This window comes from Arachis hypogaea, chromosome 11 (genome assembly GCF_003086295.3).
Source record: "Arachis hypogaea cultivar Tifrunner chromosome 11, arahy.Tifrunner.gnm2.J5K5, whole genome shotgun sequence".
Taxonomy (NCBI): Eukaryota; Viridiplantae; Streptophyta; class Magnoliopsida; order Fabales; family Fabaceae; genus Arachis; species Arachis hypogaea.
The window spans coordinates 21,856,092-21,877,466 of record NC_092046.1 but is presented as its reverse complement, the minus strand read 5'-3'; the positions used below and the strand labels follow the sequence as shown (position 1 = coordinate 21,877,466).

General features: G+C 31.3%; 1 protein-coding gene across 1 annotated transcript; it reads right to left on the bottom strand.

Moving 5' to 3' along the window:
* Nucleotides 1–2,105: 2,105 nt before the first annotated feature.
* Nucleotides 2,106–3,541, bottom strand: LOC112720532 (UDP-glycosyltransferase 84B2-like). The gene has a single exon (XM_025771495.3). The coding sequence runs from the start codon at nucleotides 3,499–3,501 to the stop codon at nucleotides 2,119–2,121; it is 1,383 nt and encodes a 460-aa protein (XP_025627280.1). The 5' UTR covers nucleotides 3,502–3,541; the 3' UTR covers nucleotides 2,106–2,118.
* Nucleotides 3,542–21,375: the final 17,834 nt, after the last annotated feature.

Genomic DNA, 21,375 nt, shown 5'->3' with positions numbered 1-21,375 from the left:
ATGACATAAGTTTATAAGTTTAGAAGTTTGAAAATCATATCATAAAATATAAAATTTTAACCGGTAATAACGTTGATCATATTGGTTGACTTCCTGAATGAATATGATACCAATAAATAAAACCGTCACAATTAAATTTTAACAAAGGCAAATCTCCATAAGTATTGCTACATCAATGAGAATTGTTCTACTTTCAAGACAAATACTATTTTCTTTCACTGTATTTTCCAACTCGGCAGGTCGAGAACTAATCCTCCACGAATTGAAGCTCAATTTATTAAGGGTCTGTCGCTAACCAATGAGTTGTTACATACGCAAGGCGAAATTCGAAACTCTAATACTTACTTAGGTAAATGAGTGAGATGACTACTCAATCAATCCAAACCAGTTAAGACAAATACTAATTATTTTTAATATTTTTAACATTAAAAATAATTACATTTTAATTTTAATTATAACTTTGTAAAATATTTATAGTAATAATTATTATATATATCTTTTATTTAATTTCTTTTAATAAAAAAATTATATATTTTTATTAATTATCCCGTACAGTGTACGAAAATATATACTAGTTGCATCAAAAAATGATTGTCATATATTAAAGAAACACATATCTTTTTACTCTAGATGAGTTAGAATTCGAATAAAATAGATCGTATTCATCATAAAAAATAAAATAGATCTTATTCATCATAAAAAATGATAGAATAAAATTGTAAAGAGAAAAAATGTATGTAAATTATTTTTTAAATCGAAATATTAAATGTTATTATTAATAAAATCAAACAAAATAGATTTCATTCGGTAAAATTTTTATTTTTAAAAATAATTTATTAAAATTAATTTTTAAAGATATTTTTAAAAAAATTGTTTTATTTATATTTGATAAATCAAACTAAACATAGTTTTCGATAAAAATAGAAATAGCAATAATTGTTTACTGTGTTATATATTCAACCATTTTTAATTGGATGAATAAATAAGTCAACCTCTTAAATCCTTGAAATTGAAATATATGTTGCATTAAATTTTCAAAATCAAATTCAAAATCCTTTTGACTTTCCGGAATTATTCAGGGAAACATTTAATTTAGTATATTACTAAACTTGGCTACTAATACGTTTTAGAAGAAGTGAATAAATCTCTAGTTTGACTCGGAAATCAACCATTAGTATTTAAACAATTATAACTAAATTGACTCAATAGTTAGTTCACTAGTTTATTTAAAGAAGTATTGAAAGTTCGAATTTTATTTTGCATATATAATAATTTATTGGTCATCGATAAACTCTTAAATAAAGTTTCAATTCGTATGAATTAATCATTAACCTGTCAGACTAAAAAATATTGTAAAAATAAAAAAATTAAAAAAATTATTACTTAAAAAGATAAAATATTAAAATGATATCCAAAAATTTATACCACTAACAAAAATAATCTCAAAAGTTATAAACGACAAATAAAGTCCATAAATTATTTAAAAACATGACAAAAAATTTTTAAAATATCACTTTTTTTAATTATTAGTAAAAACTCACTTTTATATTTAGCAATCAACTTGTCTATTTGATATGAATGTAGAAATATTTTGATAATCATTTGGAAGGTGCAAAAAAAAAAAAAAAGGAAACAAAATTTGATCTATAGAATTTTTTATTTTTAACATAATTTTATTAGTTCACAATAATAAAATAAGATTATTTGATGTAATATTATCAAATTTTAACAATAAAAATATCTTATTTTCTAATAATTTTTGTAATAAACCGTATCAAAATATAATTTTGATAACATTTTTTGAGAATATATATTCAATAGTTACTTATTTTTATCGGATTTCAAAATTTTTCGAAAAGTATTTGTCATTGATATCATTTAAGATTATTTTTGTCACGAACATAAACTTTTGGATACAATTTCAATAATATATCTCTACTAAAAATTTCATTAATTTGACTTAGAAATGTGTCATTACACATAATGTAATGGGTCTCTCCTATATGTCAATTTCTTTTTTTATTCCACGCTGAAAAAAGAGTTTTGCATTTAAAAAGATCTTAATCAATTGATTAAAGAAACAATAATTATTTATTTAGGCCAAACATTGATACTATTTTAAGGGTGTAAGTTGTGAATGATGATATCATGGATGAATTGGTTGATGTGCTTGTCAGAAGAACCTCCATTTTGTAACGCTTTTCTTGCTAAATCCTTCATCTCCATTGCTCTGTTTTTAATCTCTTGAGCATTTGGCCCGTCCATGACCTCCCAAATGCACCTTTGAAGCTCTTGTGCATTGATAACTCCATCTTCCTCAGACTTAGCATTCACTCCAGTCTTGAACACATTTGATATAAGCACTGCATTTGTTGGCTGATCAGTCCATTCGGGACAAGCGATGACCGGCACGCCGGCCACGAGTGTCTCCAACGTTGAATTCCACCCACAATGACTAACAAAGCATGCCACAGAAGGGTGCATGAGAACCCTCTCTTGTGGGCACCATTTCACAACCAAACCTCTCCCTTTTGTCTCTTTCAGAATTTCAAAAGCTAATTCATCAGCACCATCTGCCCCAGGGTTCAGCACCCACAAGAATGCTTTGTTGCTGTTCTTCAAAGCAGTAGCTATGTTTTCAATGTTCTTATTGGACAGCACAATCAAACTCCCAAACGACACATAAATCACTGAGGAATTTGGTTTATTATCAAGCCACTCTATGCAAGAATATTCAGCATTCCACAAGTCCACACTAAAGCCATTGGTTTCTGTCTCTCCTAACAAAAATGGAGATACTAGTGGTCCAATGGGGTAAATAGGGGTAAGTGAAACCATGGATTTCACTATCTCTTCCTCAGCTTCATAAAACGATGTGCCAAAAACCCATTTCACTTTATCAAGTGATTGGTACAAATGCATGAGTAATCTTTTAAAATGATCAGGACTTGAAGGAAGCATAAGAGTTGGAAGATCTCTAACCTTAAATGTTGGAAGCCCAGGTAATTGCACCTTCTCATTTGGATCCTCCAAATTGTGAAAATCATCATCAGTGTTCTTGAAATATCGGTAATAAATAGAGAACACTGCAGAAGCTTGGATCCAAAGCATTGCACAGGGTATGCCATGTTCATTGGCAACATCTATAGCCCAAGGAACAAAAGGGTTAACAATCATGCAAGAAAATTCTTCAACTTTGGTGAGGTTGGTGATGAGAGTAGACAAATTTTTAGACCCTTTAGTATAAAGAGAATTTATTAGTGAATTTTGATCACTACGATCAAAATCAAAGCTAAGGCCATCAGAAAAGAACTCAAGATTAATCTCTGAGCTCTGAGAATTTGGCATTTTAAGCAAACGATGGCGTGCATTTTCTGTGGTTGCAATGGTAACATGAACACCCTTTGAAATAAGACGTTTGGCTAATTTTAAGAAGGGATTAATGTGACCTTGAAAGGGTAGTGAGACCATTAGAACGTTTATTCTCTTGTCTTTGGCCATTTTTTTTAGTGCACAAGAGAATCAAAACTATGAGAAAATTATCGATATTTCATATACATATATGAGATTCAAGTAAGAAGGAGAACATGTTATATATAGTGCTTGATTGGGTCTCGTTAAATTAATTAAAAAAATTCATATTTTTTTTTATTTTTTCGCGTGTTTCATAAATTTTTAGTAGTAAAAATAAAAATACTAAAAAATAAAAAAATTCTTTTTTAGGAGTTACAATTGATACCTTTTTTAAAAAAAAAAATTGTTTAAAAAAATATATTTTTGCATAATAAATAAATTAAAAATACTTTTACATTATTGTATCTAAACATACTTAATAGATAAAAAGATCTTTTTATAAGATATCCAAATATAAAATAACTTTTATTTTTTTAAAAGATCTTTTAAAAAAATAAAAAAAAAATTTAAAACTCACACAAACAAACTTATAATATAATTTACATAAATATTTGTCTAGTAGAATATTCTAGAACAAATAAATAAGTCAACACAATATAAATTTGATGAATAAATATATGAAAATTAACTTTAGTTAATATTAATTAATTTTTTATTGTAAAATAATTTTTTAATTTTTAGTTTTTTAGAAAATTTAGAATAAAAATAATTTAAAAAAATTGTAACTTAAAAAATTAACTTCTTAATTGAACTCAAATTTGATTTAGTGATAAATATAGTGTGATTGCATTAAAAAATGATTGTCACATATCAAAGGAACACACGTCTTTTTATTTTAGATGAGTTAGAACTCGAATAAAATAGATCTTATTCATCATAATAAAAATGATAGAATAAATTTGTGAAGGAAAATAATATATGTAAATTATTTTTTTAAATTGAAATATTAAATGCTATTATTAATAAAATCAAACAAAAAAAATCATGAAATTAGTAAATATATAGATTTGATTCGGTAAAATTCTTATTTTTTGAAAATAATTTATTAAAATTAATTTTTAAAAGATATTTTTACAAAAATTGTTTCACTTATATTTGATAAATCAAACTAAACAATTTTTTATAAATATGGAAATAGCAATCATTGCATAATTTTCGATGAAAATAGAAATAGCAATAATTGTTTACTGTCTTATATTATTTAACAACTTTTAATTGGATGAATAAATAAGTCAACCTCTTAAATCCTTGAAAATTAAAATATATGTTGCATTAAATTTTTAAAATAAAATTAAAAACACTTTTAACTTTCCGGAATTATTCAGTGAAACATTTAATTTAGTATATTACTAAACTTGACTACTAGCACGGACACTTTCCTTATTTATTGTGTCCGTATGTCGAACACATTTCGGATACGTTATTTATCAATACTTGTCAAATATGTGTGTTTTTTATATTCAACCGTATTTTAATTAAAATAAAATTTTTTTTGGACAAACCTAAATATCATCACATGTTATCATGCCAAACCTTATTCTTAACATGTATTCTTGACATGAGTTTATAAATAGTATATATTGTTAATTATGAAAACAAAAAATATTTTAAATATTTTATATAATTAAGAAAATATTAAAAATAAATAAAAAATTAATTTATATTTAATATTAATAAAATACTAAAATATCATTATAATTTATTTAAAAAAATAATATATATTTTATATATATTATGTCCCCGTATCTTATAAAAATTTTAAATTTGTGTGTCCGCGTGTTTCATATCGTATCGTGTCCTGTGTCTGTATCAGTATCCGCGCATCACAACTACTAGTACTTTTTAGAAGTGAATAAATCTTTAGTTTTACTTCGAAATCAACCATTAGTATTCAAACAATTATAACTAACTTGAGTTAACCTAATAGTTAGTTCACTAGTCTGTTTAAAGAAGTGTCAGAAATTTGAATTTCACTTTGTACATACAGTAATTTATTGATCAGCGATAAACCCTTAAATAGAGCTTCAATTCGTGCGAATTAATCCTTGATCTGCTAAATCAGAAAATACCACGAAAATTAAAAAAATTCAAAGAATTATTATTTAAAAGGATAAAGTATTAAAATGATATCCGAAAATTTAGACCGCTAACAAAAATAATCTCAAAAGATATAAACACAACTAAAGTCCATAAATTATTTAAAAATAAGATAAAAATGTCTAAAAAAAAATCACTTTTTTAATTATTAGTGAAAACTCACTTTTATATTGAGCAAATGACTTATTTATTTGACATAAATGTAGAAATATTTGGATAATCATTTAGAAGGTGCACCCAAAAAAATGAAACAAAATTTGATCTATTGAATTTTTTAAATTTTTAAAAGAATTTTATTAATTTACAATAATAAAATAAGATTACTTGACGTAATATTATTAAAATTTAAGAATAAAATTATCTTATATATTCTTTAATAATTTTATGATAAACCGTATCAAAATATAATTTCGATAATATTTTTTAGAATATATATACAATAGTTGGTTATTTTTATAGAATTTTTAATTTTTCGAAAAGTTATTTGTCAATTAATATCGTTTAATACACGACAAAAATTACATAGATGAAAGAAAGGCCTTTAACTATAGTAAGTGTTGGATTGTCATATATTCCATCTCCGATTAAAATGAAATTAGAATTATGTGACTGTGTGATCTTTATATTTTATTCAAAAATTGACATATTGTTGCAACGTTTTTGTCCGAGATGGTATAATCTGTAGACGATCGTAGGATGAAAATAATATTCGTTATTTTTGTAAGAGATTGTGCTATAAAATTTGAAGTCACTACCAATTAATTTTTTTATAAAAATAAAATGCTAATTAGATACTAAAAACAAAAAAGGTCTGTCATATCAGAATTTAAGTTTGGGAATCAATTACGAATAAAAAAGGAATTAATACTCTATATCATCTATTTTTAAACAATTATCTTTTATCTATTATATTATTTGTAAATATTTAATTTTATTAGTCTTCTTTAAAAAAAATATATTTTTTATTTATTTTTATTATTTCTAATAATTTTATCCAAAAGAAAGATATTTATTTTATATTATTATTATTATTTGTTATGAAAATCAAATTTAATCAATGCTATCATGATTAACTTTAACATATAATCTTAGGAATATTAAAAAAAAAATTTAATTGATATCCTAATTTTCTGTTAATTTTTATTATATTGGTTAATTTAAAGAGTTATAAAATATATGAAGTTATATTGTTCATAATTTTGGCAATATTATGTTATTTATAAGGATATTAATTAATATAAAAACGTAAAAAAAATAAAGTTAAATAATTATATTATAGCTATCACCATGCTAAATTAACAGCCACCAAACCGGATTCGATATTTAGCTACAATGAATGTTAAATAATCATATGACAAGAATGTCCCAATTATCCTTATAATTTGTGCTTGAATTAATATTATAGGCCTAAGTAATTACGTGACTGAACTTCACAAATTTAATATGAATTGAACGACGACTTACATGAGCTTTAATCCATGATTCACATATATAGTAATTTTTTAGTTAATAAAAAAAACGCTTTTACGTGAATGATTAAGAGAATCAAATATTAACAGGTTGGGACTCTCATACAATATTATATCAAGAGATAAAAAAAATTAGATAGAAATCAGAGAGGATAAAATAGAAATTTTTAAAATTAAAATAAAAAAAATTTAGAATTTTAATTATATTATCTATGTTTATATTATTACATCATATTTTTGTTTATAGTATATTATTTCTCTAATTAAACTATAGATCCAATATTAAATTTAACAGACCTATTCATTATTTTTTTAGTGAGTTCTAGATACACTTATTCTTATAAATTTAAACTAATATAACCAAAAAACCTATGTAGATGGACAGAAATTAGGTACTGTGTTCTTTCAAGGTCAAGTGCAATTTTAAAATATGTAAGAATATTTTTGTATATTTTATATATATTTAAAAAAAAAAAAAGAAAAAAGGTCCACATGACAGCTGAATTTTTTTAAAATAAATAAAATAAATAATTTAATTACCAATATACACTAATTTGAGAGTATTTACGAATTTCTATTAAGTGAGTTATCTCGTTTATACTATAAACAAGATAAGTCTAGTCATATTATTAAATCACTCTTCCACCTTAACCCATGACAACAATAAAGACGTCTCACGGCCCACAAATTCAGCCCAACAGAATACACAAATTAAATTATAATTTAGTCTTTATCTTATCTTATAGTTATCTTTATCTTTATCTTTATCTTATCTTTATCTACTTTTATTTTTCATAGGCCAATACTCTATATATACTTAGTTTTACCTTCATAATTTACAATTCATTCAATCAACAATCAATAAAATTTCATCTTTTCTTTTTCATAATTCTTTTATTTTCCTATTCTTTCATAATTTTATTATGGTATCAGAGCTCCTCTTGAGCTCTGCTGACATCCATGGATCAAGGAGAAAAGGCACACCAGCAACTTCATCCGGAGCCTCTTTTGGACCTTTCGTCAGCCTAACACTTTTCTTTCATGGCACTTCCTTTCAATGAAGAAGATCGTCCTTCAAACCAACTTGAACTTTTGCCAAGTCCAACTACTCATTATCTTTGTTTTTTCAATACCTTTTCTACTGTTAACAATTCTTCAAATCGAGATTCATTCTTGAATACTTGAATCATTGATTCTGGTGTCACAGATCACATTGCATCAAATTTGTCTTGGTTTATTTCTTACACACAAATTTCTCCTATTATTGTTCATTTACCAAATGGTTCTCGAACTACTGTTTCTTATAAAGGCATCATTTAATTTTTACCATCATTGGTTCTTCATGATGTTCTTTATTTACCTCATTTCAACTTTAATATTATCTCTGTTTCAAAAATTACTTCAGCACTCATATGTGAACTCACTTTTTCATCTTCTTCTTGCACTCTACAGAGCAACAATTTGGGGACAATTGATTTGGCCAGAATGAGAGAGGGATTATATGTTTTTGAACCCAATTTCGGTAAAAATTCATCCACTACACACTCCATAAATTCTATCCAATCTCCACCCATTACACCTTCCAATATATGGCATTTTCGTTTAGGACACCTTTCTGGGCAAAGACTTAATCATTTACATAAACAATTTCCTTTTATCTCTATGCATCATAACGAGGCTTGTGACATTTGTTATCTTTCTAAACAAAAGAAACTTTCATTTTCTCAAAGTTTTAACAAAGCCAATGAAAGTTTTGATTTATTACACTTTGATATTTGGGGTCCGTTTCAACAAAATTCTATTCATAATCATAAATATTTTTTTACTATTGTTGATGATTTTAGCAGCTTTACATGGGTTACTTTATTAAAATCAAAAGGAGAAGTACAAAATCAAATAAAAAAATTTATTACTTTAATTGAAACACAATTCAACTCCAAAGTCAAAACTATTCGTTCCGATAATGGACCAAAATTTATTTTACCTGATTTTTATGCTTCAAAGGGCATTATTCATCAACGTAGTTGTGTTGAAACTCCTCAACAAAATAGAAGGGTAGAACGCAAGCATCAACATATTTTGAATATAGCTCGTGCTCTTATGTTTCAATCTAATTTACCATCATCTTTTTGGTCTTATACTGTTAGACATGCTGTTTATTTACTTAATAGAGTTCCATCATCCGCAATTAATTTTAAAACACCATTTGAGATTTTATTCAATCATCCACCAAATTATCATGACATTAAAGTTTTTGGATGCTTATGTTTTGTTTCTACCCAAATGGCAAACAGATCAAAATTTGATCCAAGAGCCAAAAAGGCTGTATTTATTGGCTTTCAATATGGTTTTAAAGGGTATATTGTTTATGTTTTAGAAGATAAAAGAATTGAGATTTCTAGAAACGTGATTTTTTATGAAAAAATCTTGTCCTTAGTCACAACAAATGTCCAATTCGAGACACTCAGCCCAACATTGCCAAACACACCTTCTCAAAAACAAGATTCAGTTAGTCTTCCAGTTGAACCCTCACCTATACCCATTAACCCAACTCCACCTAGTTCTTTATTTTCTCCAACAACCTCTCCTTCTTCTTCACTATCATTTCCTAACCAAGTTGAACCCATGACCATCGAATCACTTTCAACACTAGACACCAGTCCACCATCACCTTCTTATCCCCCGTCACCTTCTTTACCACCTGGACAACCCCATCCTCATCATTCCGACCGGCCTCACCGACCTCCAGCATATCTCTCTGATTACTTGTGTAATTCCTCTCTCATATCTACAAATCAATCTCTCTCAAAGTGCAAGTATCCTTTGTCTTCAGTCAGTCATGTCTTTTTCTTCTCTTTCATCTTCACATAAAAAGTTTCTTTTATCTCTACATTCTGACATTGAGCCAAAGTCTTTTAAGGACGCCAATCAACACTCTAATTGGCGTAGTGCTATGAAAGATGAGTTGGATGCTCTTGAGCTGAACAAAACTTGGCGTCTTGTTGATTGCCCTGCAGGGGTTAAGCCGGTTGGCTGTAAATGGGTTTATCGCATCAAATGTAATCCTGATGGTTCAGTTGATCAATATAAAGCACGCCTTGTGGCTAAAGGGTTCACTCAAACTAAAGGTGTTGATTTTTTGGAAACTTTCTCCCCTGTTGTCAAGCCTGCCACTATCAGATTAGTTTTGACAGTGGCCTCTATGAAGCATTGGCCTATACATCAGTTGGATGTCAATAATGCTTTCTTACATGGGGATCTTTCTGAGGATGTTTATATGACTCTGCCACCCGGATTTATATCTCCTCAACCGAATCAATGCTGTAAGCTACTAAAGTCACTGTATAGTTTACGACAATCTAGTCGTATGTGGTATGACAAACTTTCTCATCTTTTGCTATCTCATGGATATCAGCAGACCTCATCTGATTATAGTTTATTTGTCAAATTCATTGGTGATCAAATTTCTATCCTTTTAGTCTATGTTGACGACATTGTTCTCACTGGTAATTCCATTTCTGAACTTGCTGCCATTAAGTCTATTTTGCACCAACACTTCCGAATTAAAGACTTGGGCCCATTAAAATATTTTTTGGGTATTGAAGTTGCTCAATCAGAGAAGGGAATTTGCTTATCTCAGAGAAAATATTGTCTTGATCTTTTGGAGGATTCTGGTTTATTAGGTTCTAAACCTGCCGCTGTTCCAATGGATAGTACCACAAGACTATATCAAGATAAAAGTCCCCTGCTATTCGACCCTTTTGTATATCGTCGTTTGGTTGGTCGTCTTATCTATCTCACCACTACTCGACCGGACATCATGTATGCCACTCAACAATTAAGTCAATTCATGGCATCTCCTACTGAATCTCATCTTCAAGCTGCCAAGCATGTGTTACGATATCTGAAAACTAGTCCCAGCAAAGGACTTTTCTTTCCAAGGGAATCAGAAATTCAGCTTCTCGACTTCAGTGACTTTGATTGGGCCGGATGTCCTGACACTCGGCGATCTTTAACAGGTTATTGTTTCTTCTTAGGCAGTTCTTTAGTCACTTGGAAGACCAAGAAACAAACCACCGTTGCCCGCTCTTCCACGGAAGCAGAATATCGTGCACTTGCCAATACAACTTGTGAACTTCAATGGATACTAAATGTGTTACAATTTTTACGCATCTCTCATATCCGCCCACCAGTTTTATATTGTGATAATCAGAGTGCTCTTCATATTGCTGCTAACCCGGTTTTTCATGAACGGACCAAACATTTAGAGGTTAATTGTCACTTGGTTCGACAAAAAGCTCAAGCTGGAGTGATGAAACTTCTCCCAATTCCCTCTTCTGGGCAACTAGCTGACATCTTCACCAAGCCTTTGTCTCCTCAACCCTTCCATCTTAATCTGAAATAAGCTTAGTGTTCTTGACATCTTTCATCCTCCAGCTTGCGGGGGGCGTATTAAACCACTCTTCCACCTTAGCCCATGACAACAATAAAGACGTCTCACGGCCCACAAATTCAGCCCAACAGAATACACAAATTAAATTATAATTTAGTCTTTATCTTATCTTATAGTTATCTTTATCTTTATCTTTATCTTATCTTTATCTACTTTTATCTTTCATAGGCCAATACTCTATATATACTTAGTTTTACCTTCATAATTTACAATTCATTCAATCAACAATCAATAAAATTTCATCTTTTCTTTTTCATAATTCTTTTATTTTTCTATTCTTTCACAATTTTATTACATATTTCATTTACAGTGTAAACAAGATATCTCTAGAAAGCAACTCTAAATAGAAGTTGTTTAGAGCGTCTCTGACCCCACATTTCTCTCATTCTCTCTTTCTTGCACCGTTATGTTAATATTTATTAGTTCCCCGAATGTTATAGCACACAGGGATGCACGCATGGACGCACGAGACCCTGATATCAACTGCCTCAACGCTAGTTGGCATATTGCAGGAGCTATCAACTTTGAAGTTAGTGTTATTTTTATTGTTTAAATTAATAAGTGTATGTAATTTTATTTCGAAAACTTTTATAGAGTTAGTGTTTTAACAGATGAGTAGATTGGATGATATTGAGGTAACACAATTTAGGTTAGTTGACAAGTTAGTAACATGAGTTAGGTGTATAATTTACTCATAGTAAAAGTTAGATAACTAATTACTTTGATTTGATTAGTTAATTAAATATTTTTATTAGTTAATATTTTCTTTAAATTCGGAGAGGATTTTTAAGTATTGGTTTTGTATTCTGTTTATTATGTTGTGATGTTTATTTGAGTTGCATTTTAAATTTGTTACAATAGATTTGGACATGCTAGAGAACTTAGTTTGGAATCGAATCTTTACAAAAGTTTTTCTTTTAAACAGAGGCCTCGCCTGCTACTACCTAGGCGGGTTAGTCACACACTTGCACCCCCAGACGCCATCATCCACCTGAGGGAGGCTGAGTTCGGCGACACGATGCAGTTTAGGGACTTTGTGTTTGACAACTCCCTGATCACTCCAATCGTGGAGCGCTGGCGTCCAGAGACCCACACTTTCTACTTGCCATCGGGTGAATGCACCATCACCCTGCAGAACGTTGCATACCACCTCGAGTTACGCACATATGGAGAGCCAGTGGGTGGGTGCCTGCATGATTTCCAGACTTGGTACCAGCGACTGACATGGGAGTATGATAAACCACTATCTTATGCTAATTTGAGTGGTTTTTATTAACTCTTTACTCACTTATTCATATAAATTGCATGGTTTTACATTTTCCTTCCTAATTTTGTTCTATAATTGAAAACTTGCTTCCCAATCCTTTAAATTACCAAAAATTAATTCTCCTTTATACCATTCGATGCCTTGATATGTGTGTTGAGTGATTTCAGGATTTATAAGGCAGGAATGGCTTAGAGGATGGAAAGGAAGCATGCAAAAGTGGAAGGAATACAAGAAGTTGAAGAAATTGCTAAGCTGTCCAGCTTGACCTCTTCGCACTCAATCAACCATAACTTGAGCTATAGATGTCCAAATGAGGCAATTCCAGTTGCGTTGGAAAGCTAACATCCGGGGTTTCGAAATGATATATAATTTGCCATAGTTTCCCTGAAGATAAGTGATGCGCACGCGTGAATCCACGCGCACACATGGTTCTGCAGAAATTTCAGCGACCTGTACGTATTTGAATTCGCCCCCAGCAATTTTTGGGCTATTTTTGACCCAGTTTTTGGCCCAGAAAATAGATATTAGAGGCTATAAAGTGGAGGAATTGATCTATTCATTCACACAACATTCATCAATTCACAATTTTAGGTTTTAGATGTAGTTCTTAGAGAGAAATGCTCTCTCCTCTCTCTTAAGTTTTAGGATTTAGGATTTCTCTTAGTTTTAGGAATACCTATTCTCAATTCCATGTTCAATATTCCTTTAATTTAATTTCTCTTCTACTTTTATTTGTTCTAGCTTTCCAGTTTATTTATTTTTCTTGTTAATTACTTTATGTTGACAATTTGGTTTATGAACTCTTCATGTTAGATTTGAATTTCTATTTAATGCAATTTGAGGTATTTCAGATTTATGATTTTAATTTAGCTTTTTACATTCTTAGCTTGAATTGATTAATTGGTGACACTTGAGTTATCAAACTCTTTGTTGATTGATAATTGGAATTTGCTTGTTGATTTGGATCCCTCTAAAACTAGTCTTTCCTTAGGAGTTGACTAGGACTTGAGGAATCAAATTAATTAGTCCACTTGACTTTCTTTTATTTAGTAAGGGTTAACTAAGTGGGAGTAATGAACAATTCTCATCACAATTGATAAGGATAACTAGGATGAGATTTCCAGTTTTCATACCATGCTAAGAGCTTTATTAGTTATTACTTTAATGCATGCAATTTACTTTTCCTGTTCATTATTCAAAAACCCCAAAAAGATAATCTTCCATAACCAATAATAAATACACCTCCCTGCAATTTCTTGAGAGATGACCCGAGGTTTAAATACTTCGGTTATCAATTTTATTAGGGGTTTGTTACTTGTGACAACCAAACTTTTGTACGAAAGGATTTCTTGTCGGTCTAGAAGCTATACTTGCAACGAGAACTTATTTGTGAAATTTTTTACCGACAGAAAATCCGATCGTCAGAGTACGTGGAGGAGCTCTTGGGTGCCAGACCCCCACAGGGTCCGCAGCAGGGTGCCCAGAAGAAGGAGTCATTTAGCATCAAGATGACATGGTTTTGGGACAGAATTTGCCACATGCCTCCGAGTACCACGGATCCATCCACCCTCCGACAGTACACTAGGTGTTACATCATGCTGTTGATCGGTGGTTACCTGATTTCTGACAAGTCCAACAATTAGGTGCATATCAGATGGTTGCCACTGTTGGCTGACTTCGGGAGGTGTAGCGGTCTATCGTAGGGGTCCGCTGTACTTGCATGGACGTATCACTCCTTGTGCCATGCAGCCACTGTAAATACCGATTACCCGCTACCATTTGAGCATGTGCCTCCCTACCCTTCTGAACGAACAACTACTACAATCTCTCGTACATACATCTAACAATAGCTGAAATTGGTAGATATCTTGTACCTTTCAAAAAGCACGTTGATGCACTCGAATATGTTAGTTGTCATGTCCCCAAACCGACGTCCACCATCACAATGTTACAACCATATTTTCTTATTAAATCTACCGGCTCAGTCAGTCATCTCACACGATAACGTCATCAGAAGATCCATGTACCACTCGTACCCAGCATTGCTAGGACTCTATGCAGTATTAATGAGATACCGCTTATCCTCGGCTGACTTGAACCGAGACATGAAGTTCGCAACCATATGCCTGACACAATACGCATGGTGTTCCCTAGGAGGCTTCTAGAGGCTGTCATCAGCTCTAAGTGTAGCCTTGATTTCTTGGAATCTATCAGATATAATCAGTAGCCCTTCTTGCAGTGTCACATGGCATCTTATATTGGTAAGGAAGAATGACCATAATTTCGTACTCTCAAACTCAATAATGGCGAAGGCCATAGGGAGGATGTTACTGTTACTATCCTGTGCAACTGCAATTAGAAACACTCTACCATATTTACCATACAAGTGCATGCCATCTATGGAGACAAACGGCTTATAATGCTTGAAAATTGCAATGCAGGGAGGGTATGACCAGAACGCCTTGTCGAACTAACCGCAGTCGCGCACCATCAAGTGGCCATCATAATATGGCACTGCACTGATATCACATACCGTGCCAAGGAGACAACTCTGCAGTGCTTGGAGCAACTGTGGCACCTTGTTGTATGACTCCTTCTAATCACCATATATCTACGCAATTGTCTTTTGTTTTGTCATTCAAACCTTCCTGTACGACGGCTTGAAGTGATAGCTCTATCTCACTATACTCTATAGAACAGGAATGGTCACTGATGGAGTGGAATGTATGAGTGGCAGGATGATTCTGCATATGAGGTTGCTGCCCAGCTGTCAGTGATCCTATGACATGGTAGGGGCCAGACACGTGTATGGTCTGCCGAATTTACGCACCTCCCTAACCATTTTTAAATATAGTCGAATTAAAATCTAACCAAAATAAGAATGACGAAAAAGATAATAAATTAAAATACAATAACACTCACCAATATCCCAGATTCGGTCGGAAGGCGACACAGAGACTACAAGGACAACCATCTGTAAATTATTGGCAACATACATGGTACTTTAACCGATCCGACTCGACTACCCGATACTCGACACTTCTCCGAATGTTGTAATTCTTCACGTCTTGCTGCACTGCCTCTTTGCTCCTGAATCTGTGACCAACCCGAAACTCCACACCACCATCGGTGTTGTAATTGTCAGCTCCCATATTCGAATACAGAGTTTCCTCGTGCAGTGTATCCAAATCCAATGTATGGTAGTTGCTGGGTACATATGATAACTTTAGAATTGGACATGGAGCAGGGAAAAGGTATTGAATTGATCCACCAACAGGAGTCTCAGGTATGAACTCATCGTCGTCGTCATCGTCAGAGGAACCACTTTTGTGGCTATCGGCAACGTACTCTTCGTTGAATTCCTCATCCTCAACGTCCATGTTCTACACTGGACTAGCATAGTATAATGGTCGTGGTGTGAGCGGAGAGTCATTCGATACAAAGTTCAAGCCGCTAGCACCACCACCACTACCAACATCACGAACCTCCATAGAAAGCTCCATCACTTATTCAACCATAATTCTACCATGCACGTCAAGCATTAGGCACACATGCTCATCGTCATTGAGTCAGAATAGACAAAATCGAAATGCACCATTCCCTATTGGTGCTAGCATCCTATACCTAACTCTACCAGTCTCTTTTCTTTCCCTACCGCCGACGTGCGTCAATATCATACTCTTTAACTCGGACAACGAATTTTCTCTTCAAGTTCGAAACAACATAGGACTCTCACACTCAAATATAACCCTGCTATCACTATTTTTTATCTGACAGTTGGGATACACCATCACAACAAAGAAACCATTGCCACTAGATATTTTTGATAAATTTTTCAAAGAAAAACGGAAGAGAAAGAAGAATTGAGAGATTTCTGAGGAATACCAACGGTTTTCTGATCCTTTTATAAGGGGTTGATTTTAGTCATATTCTATCTCATTTATTGTGTAAATATTTTTTAATCCCATGTATCATGTTTATTGTGTAAACGTGATACGTTACCACATGTTCATGCCTTATCTCGTTTACACTGTAAACGAGATAAATCACTTAATGAAAATTCATAAATACCCTTAAATTAACGTATATTCATAATTAAAATATTTATTTTATTTATTTAAAAAAATCCCATGCCAACTGCTTTTGGAATTTAGAAAGAGCAGGTAAAACAACGTGCAAAACAAAAAGTAGTGGAAAAAAAGAGGTAAATACTAATTCGGTACCTGAAGATTTAAGCACTAATAAAATGGTACCTAACAGATGTTATCGACAAAATGGTTCTTGAACGATTTTCAAATTTGACAAAAGTGATTATCCGCCATTTGACTCTGTTTTCATTGATAGAAAATGATGAGTTGACCAACAAATTTGATAAATTTTCTAATTTACCCTTAGTCACAAATCCTAATCTCATCCTCTTCCACCCCTAACTCTCACCACCACCATCCTCTCACCTTATCCCGATTCTGTCATCACTCTAACTTCTCACCACATAACCTCATCATCATCATCATCATCTTGTTATCCATCAACAATAAGAAAAAATGAATTTTTTTTTACAGAAAAGAAATGAAAAGACAGAGGCTCTAAATTCGGCTATATTTTTCAAATTCACGCTCTCGGTTAAACAATTCTCCATGAAGTTTTCCAGAGGCTTCACCGACAAATCAAACCATGTGATGGCGAACCTCAATTCGCTGTGAAGGATCAAGCCGGAGGAATCTTCGGAAAATTCTTCGTCGCTAGGGAAGGGTTGTAACTCCCTGCTTCTCTTAAGGGTTCTCTTTGTTTCCATCGCAACATGTTTTCTGATGTTGGGATATGATTTTTGTGTTCTTCTTCTTCTTCTTCTCATCTTCGTTGTGGTAATGGTGGTATTCTTCTTCTCGTCTTCAGCGGCGCTGTTTTTATTTTTCATATTTTTTTATTGTTACTTAGCTTTAATATGTTTTGTTTTGATTATATTTGATTGTGGTTGTTTTTATTTTTCTTTTTAGTTACGTTGTCACTGCTTTCATTTTTCTTCTTCCTCACTTCCCTTTTTTGGGAATTTTTATTCATTCATAAATTTTGATTATCGTTTAACTACTAAAGTCTTAATCTTTCTTCCATAAAATTAATGAGTTTGGCCTATTGATAGTGATGCTGCAGGGTTGATGATGATGATCCTCCATTTTCATTTGTGAAGAAGAAGAAGAAGGAGGAAGAAGAATACAAAAGAGAGAGAGAGAGAGAGAGAGAGTAGAACCAAGGGTAAATTAGGGATTTTATCAAATTTGTTAGCCAACTCAACGTTTTCCGTTAATGAAAACGGAATCGAATGACGAATGGTCACTTTTGTCAAATTTAAAAATTGTTCAAAGACTATATTATCGATAACATTTATTAGGTACCTTTTTATCAGCGCTTGAATCTTTCGGTTACCAAATTGATATTTACCTTAAAAAATTATAAAATAATAAGTTAATGAGACTATATATGTAGCAAGAGACACTCATATAAAGTGTTTAAACAATATAAAAAAGATACTACTATCACTTCTAATACACCAAACAAAAAAGTAAAAGAACCATAATTTCAAACACGCTCAGAACAAAATAATAGCAAAGAGAGTCAATACTTCAAAGTTATTTCTAGATGAGCAGTCCCTTCTTCCTTTTTATTTTTAAGTTTTTTCTTATGAAAAATAAACCAATCTTATATAAAATTTAAATATATACATAGGAAGTAATAAGATACAAAAATTTTCAGCCTCAATTGATTCAAAAGTATTTTGCTCCACTAGCTCTTTGAAATACTTTTAACGAATTTTAGAGAAAGCTTCTTCTAATATTTCAATATTTTTTTCTAAAATTTTACTAAATAATCTCTATTGAGTTTGGAAAACTAAATTAAAATTAATATGATGAACAAACATTATTAAAAATATTTTAAATTGTTGATTTGATGTATTTGGTTAGTGTGCAGAAAAACAAAATTCAGCACCATAACAAATTGATCCAAAAATAAATGGCTGAACCTTGAAACTAAGAAAAAAGACAAGCCCATTTATAAGTCCATGAAGCAAACTTAATGAATTAAAAGGAAGAAATTCAAAGAGGCCCAAAATCACAAGTCCATGAACCAAAATTGATAAATCAAAGAAAGGAACCCAAGGTTTACAAAACATGCTTTGGTTACTACATCTCTTCTGGAACTTGGAATTTAATTTGATTTAATTTCATTGAAAGCTTCCACCGAAAGCTTTTCCTCTTTTCTCTTTCCTCTCTCTTGCTTCGGTCACATCACTCATTCAAAAAAGAAGAAAGAAGAAAAATGGAAGGCACAGAAGGAAGGTCTATGAAGAAAAGCTAAAAGATTTTTGCTACAGAAGGAAGATTTTTGAAGAAGGGATAAAAGATTTTTGCCAAGGAAGGAAAAGAAAGGCTTCGATCAAGAAGTAAATCTATCTTGGTAAAGGCACAACAAAAGTTTATTTCCTTTTTTGTGCTACAGAGAAAAGGAAAGCTTCAAAGCCTCAAGCAAGAAAGAAGCAAAAATAGAAAACGTGAAGTCATCTTGGGTCAAATACTCATCAACGATCAGAATCAAAACTTGGGGCTAAAGTCAAGCTCAAGGGTCAAGATTAAAGAAGTTTGAAGAAAAAGGATGAGAGAGAAGAGGTGAGCTTGCATGCAACAGCCTCGGTCCTCTCAATCCTCTCTGATGAAGCCGCTACTACTCTGATGTTGGAAAAGAAAGATAATGTGAGGGTTGAACTTATATCAACCTTGGAAACTTCACCCTTCTATATTAAGGGTAAACGACTAAGGAGAGTAAATGAAAAAACATAGAGTTCTCATAGCTACCCAAAAGCTGTCTGAGTTCTTCTCTTTTAATGATGTTCTTTTAGTTTCTTTTTCTTAGTATTGTCTATCTGAGTCTCATGGTAAAAGGCAAATATGGTGAGGTTTGTAAGAAAAAGCCAATGAGAGGTAAAAGGCAGTGAGCAATATTAGAGAAAAAGCCATAGATGTCTTAGAGTTTTCTTTGTACATCTTTCTGTTGTGTAACATGATTATATGGGGATTCCCTTACAAGTTGGGTTAGCACTTTGTAGTTAAAAAGCTAGGTTTTAAGTCCTAGTCAAATTCAGATTGAGTTTAGAATCTGGATTTGTCCCAGATAAGATTGGATAGATCCTAGGGAAGTATTGGTGTTTGTAATCTTGAAAAAGAGATAGTGAAATTCCATCATTATTGTGATGAAGATTAGATGTAGGCTACATTTGTAACGACCCACATTTTTGAAAATATAAATATAAATAAGTTATAATTTATTTTATAAATTGGAGTTTTTTATTTTTAGAAATTATTTTATTATAAGTAATTAAATTAATTTTATAACTGTTTGAATTCAATCAAATTTATATTCTTATATATATTTTTGTTATGATGAAATATTTTACAAAATTAAAATTATAATTTTAGTAATTTATAAATAATAAAAATTATATATATTTTTTAATTTGAGTAATTGATATTTTTAATTTAAAAATAAAGTTTAGTTAATATTTTATTATCGAGCTAGATATCCACCGATATGAGTAAATATCGGTACTTTTCGGTGAACTTAGCTTTGCTAATACTTTATCATATATCTTTTATTATTATGTTATTAACGTCATTTATATTAGTAACTCATATATATTATTACTTGTGCTTTAATATATCCAGTTTTCATAGTTATCCGTTTAAGATATTTATAATTTGAATCGCTGACTTAGCAGTTTAAGAACATGACACGTGTCTCCTAATGTGACAGATGCCCCTATAACACATATAATCACATTAATCTCATCATTCTCTTCATTTTGACTGAAGCCAAGAAAGGAAAAGAGAGAGAGCACGGGAAACTCCATGGAAGCCACAAACCTTCGGCGTTCGGTTTCTTAAAAATCGTAACTCCAATAAAAAATATAATCAGATAAAAGTGTTCGTATCTTCTTCCTCTTCATGTTGATATTACTTTTGTTCAGTAGAAGTTGACGGTGATATAGCTCCCCTTTCCCTTGAGTTCGGCCAATTGGATTTCTAGGAGGCACAAATGATTTCTTACGTTTTCTTCTTTAATAACTCGGTCAGAAAGTTTCTCTGGAGTTTCCGTTGTTGTGATTTCTATACAGAGGTAGGGTTTAGTAATTTTATAACAATTGAATGTGAATTAGATAAGTGAAGGTTCATTTGATTGATTATTGATTGAATTTAACTGAATTTATGTTGAACTTTTGTGATATATTGATATTTGTGATTAGTTTAGGATTCGGTCAGTTTAAGTGCAGCTAAGAACCGAATTATTTTGATAAATTTGGGACTGGAATGTTGTTGGTAATCAAGTGGAATTGTTGAGATTTGATTATGACATTGAGATTTAATAAGAAATAAATTGATGACATGCTTTGAGATATGGAAATGGTTTAATTTTATAAATTTTTTGGATATTAGAAATGATTTTGATTTATTGGAAATGATTTGAAAGAATTTGAGAAATAGTTTGGATGGGACCCGAGAAGGGTGGCAATGTCCGAGTTTTAGGGGAGATGCTGTCGAAATTTTGTTATAAAATTTAAGACTTTGTTTAAAATGTTATTTAGAAAAAGATTGGATTTGAAAAGTTGTATTATTTGATTTTTGATT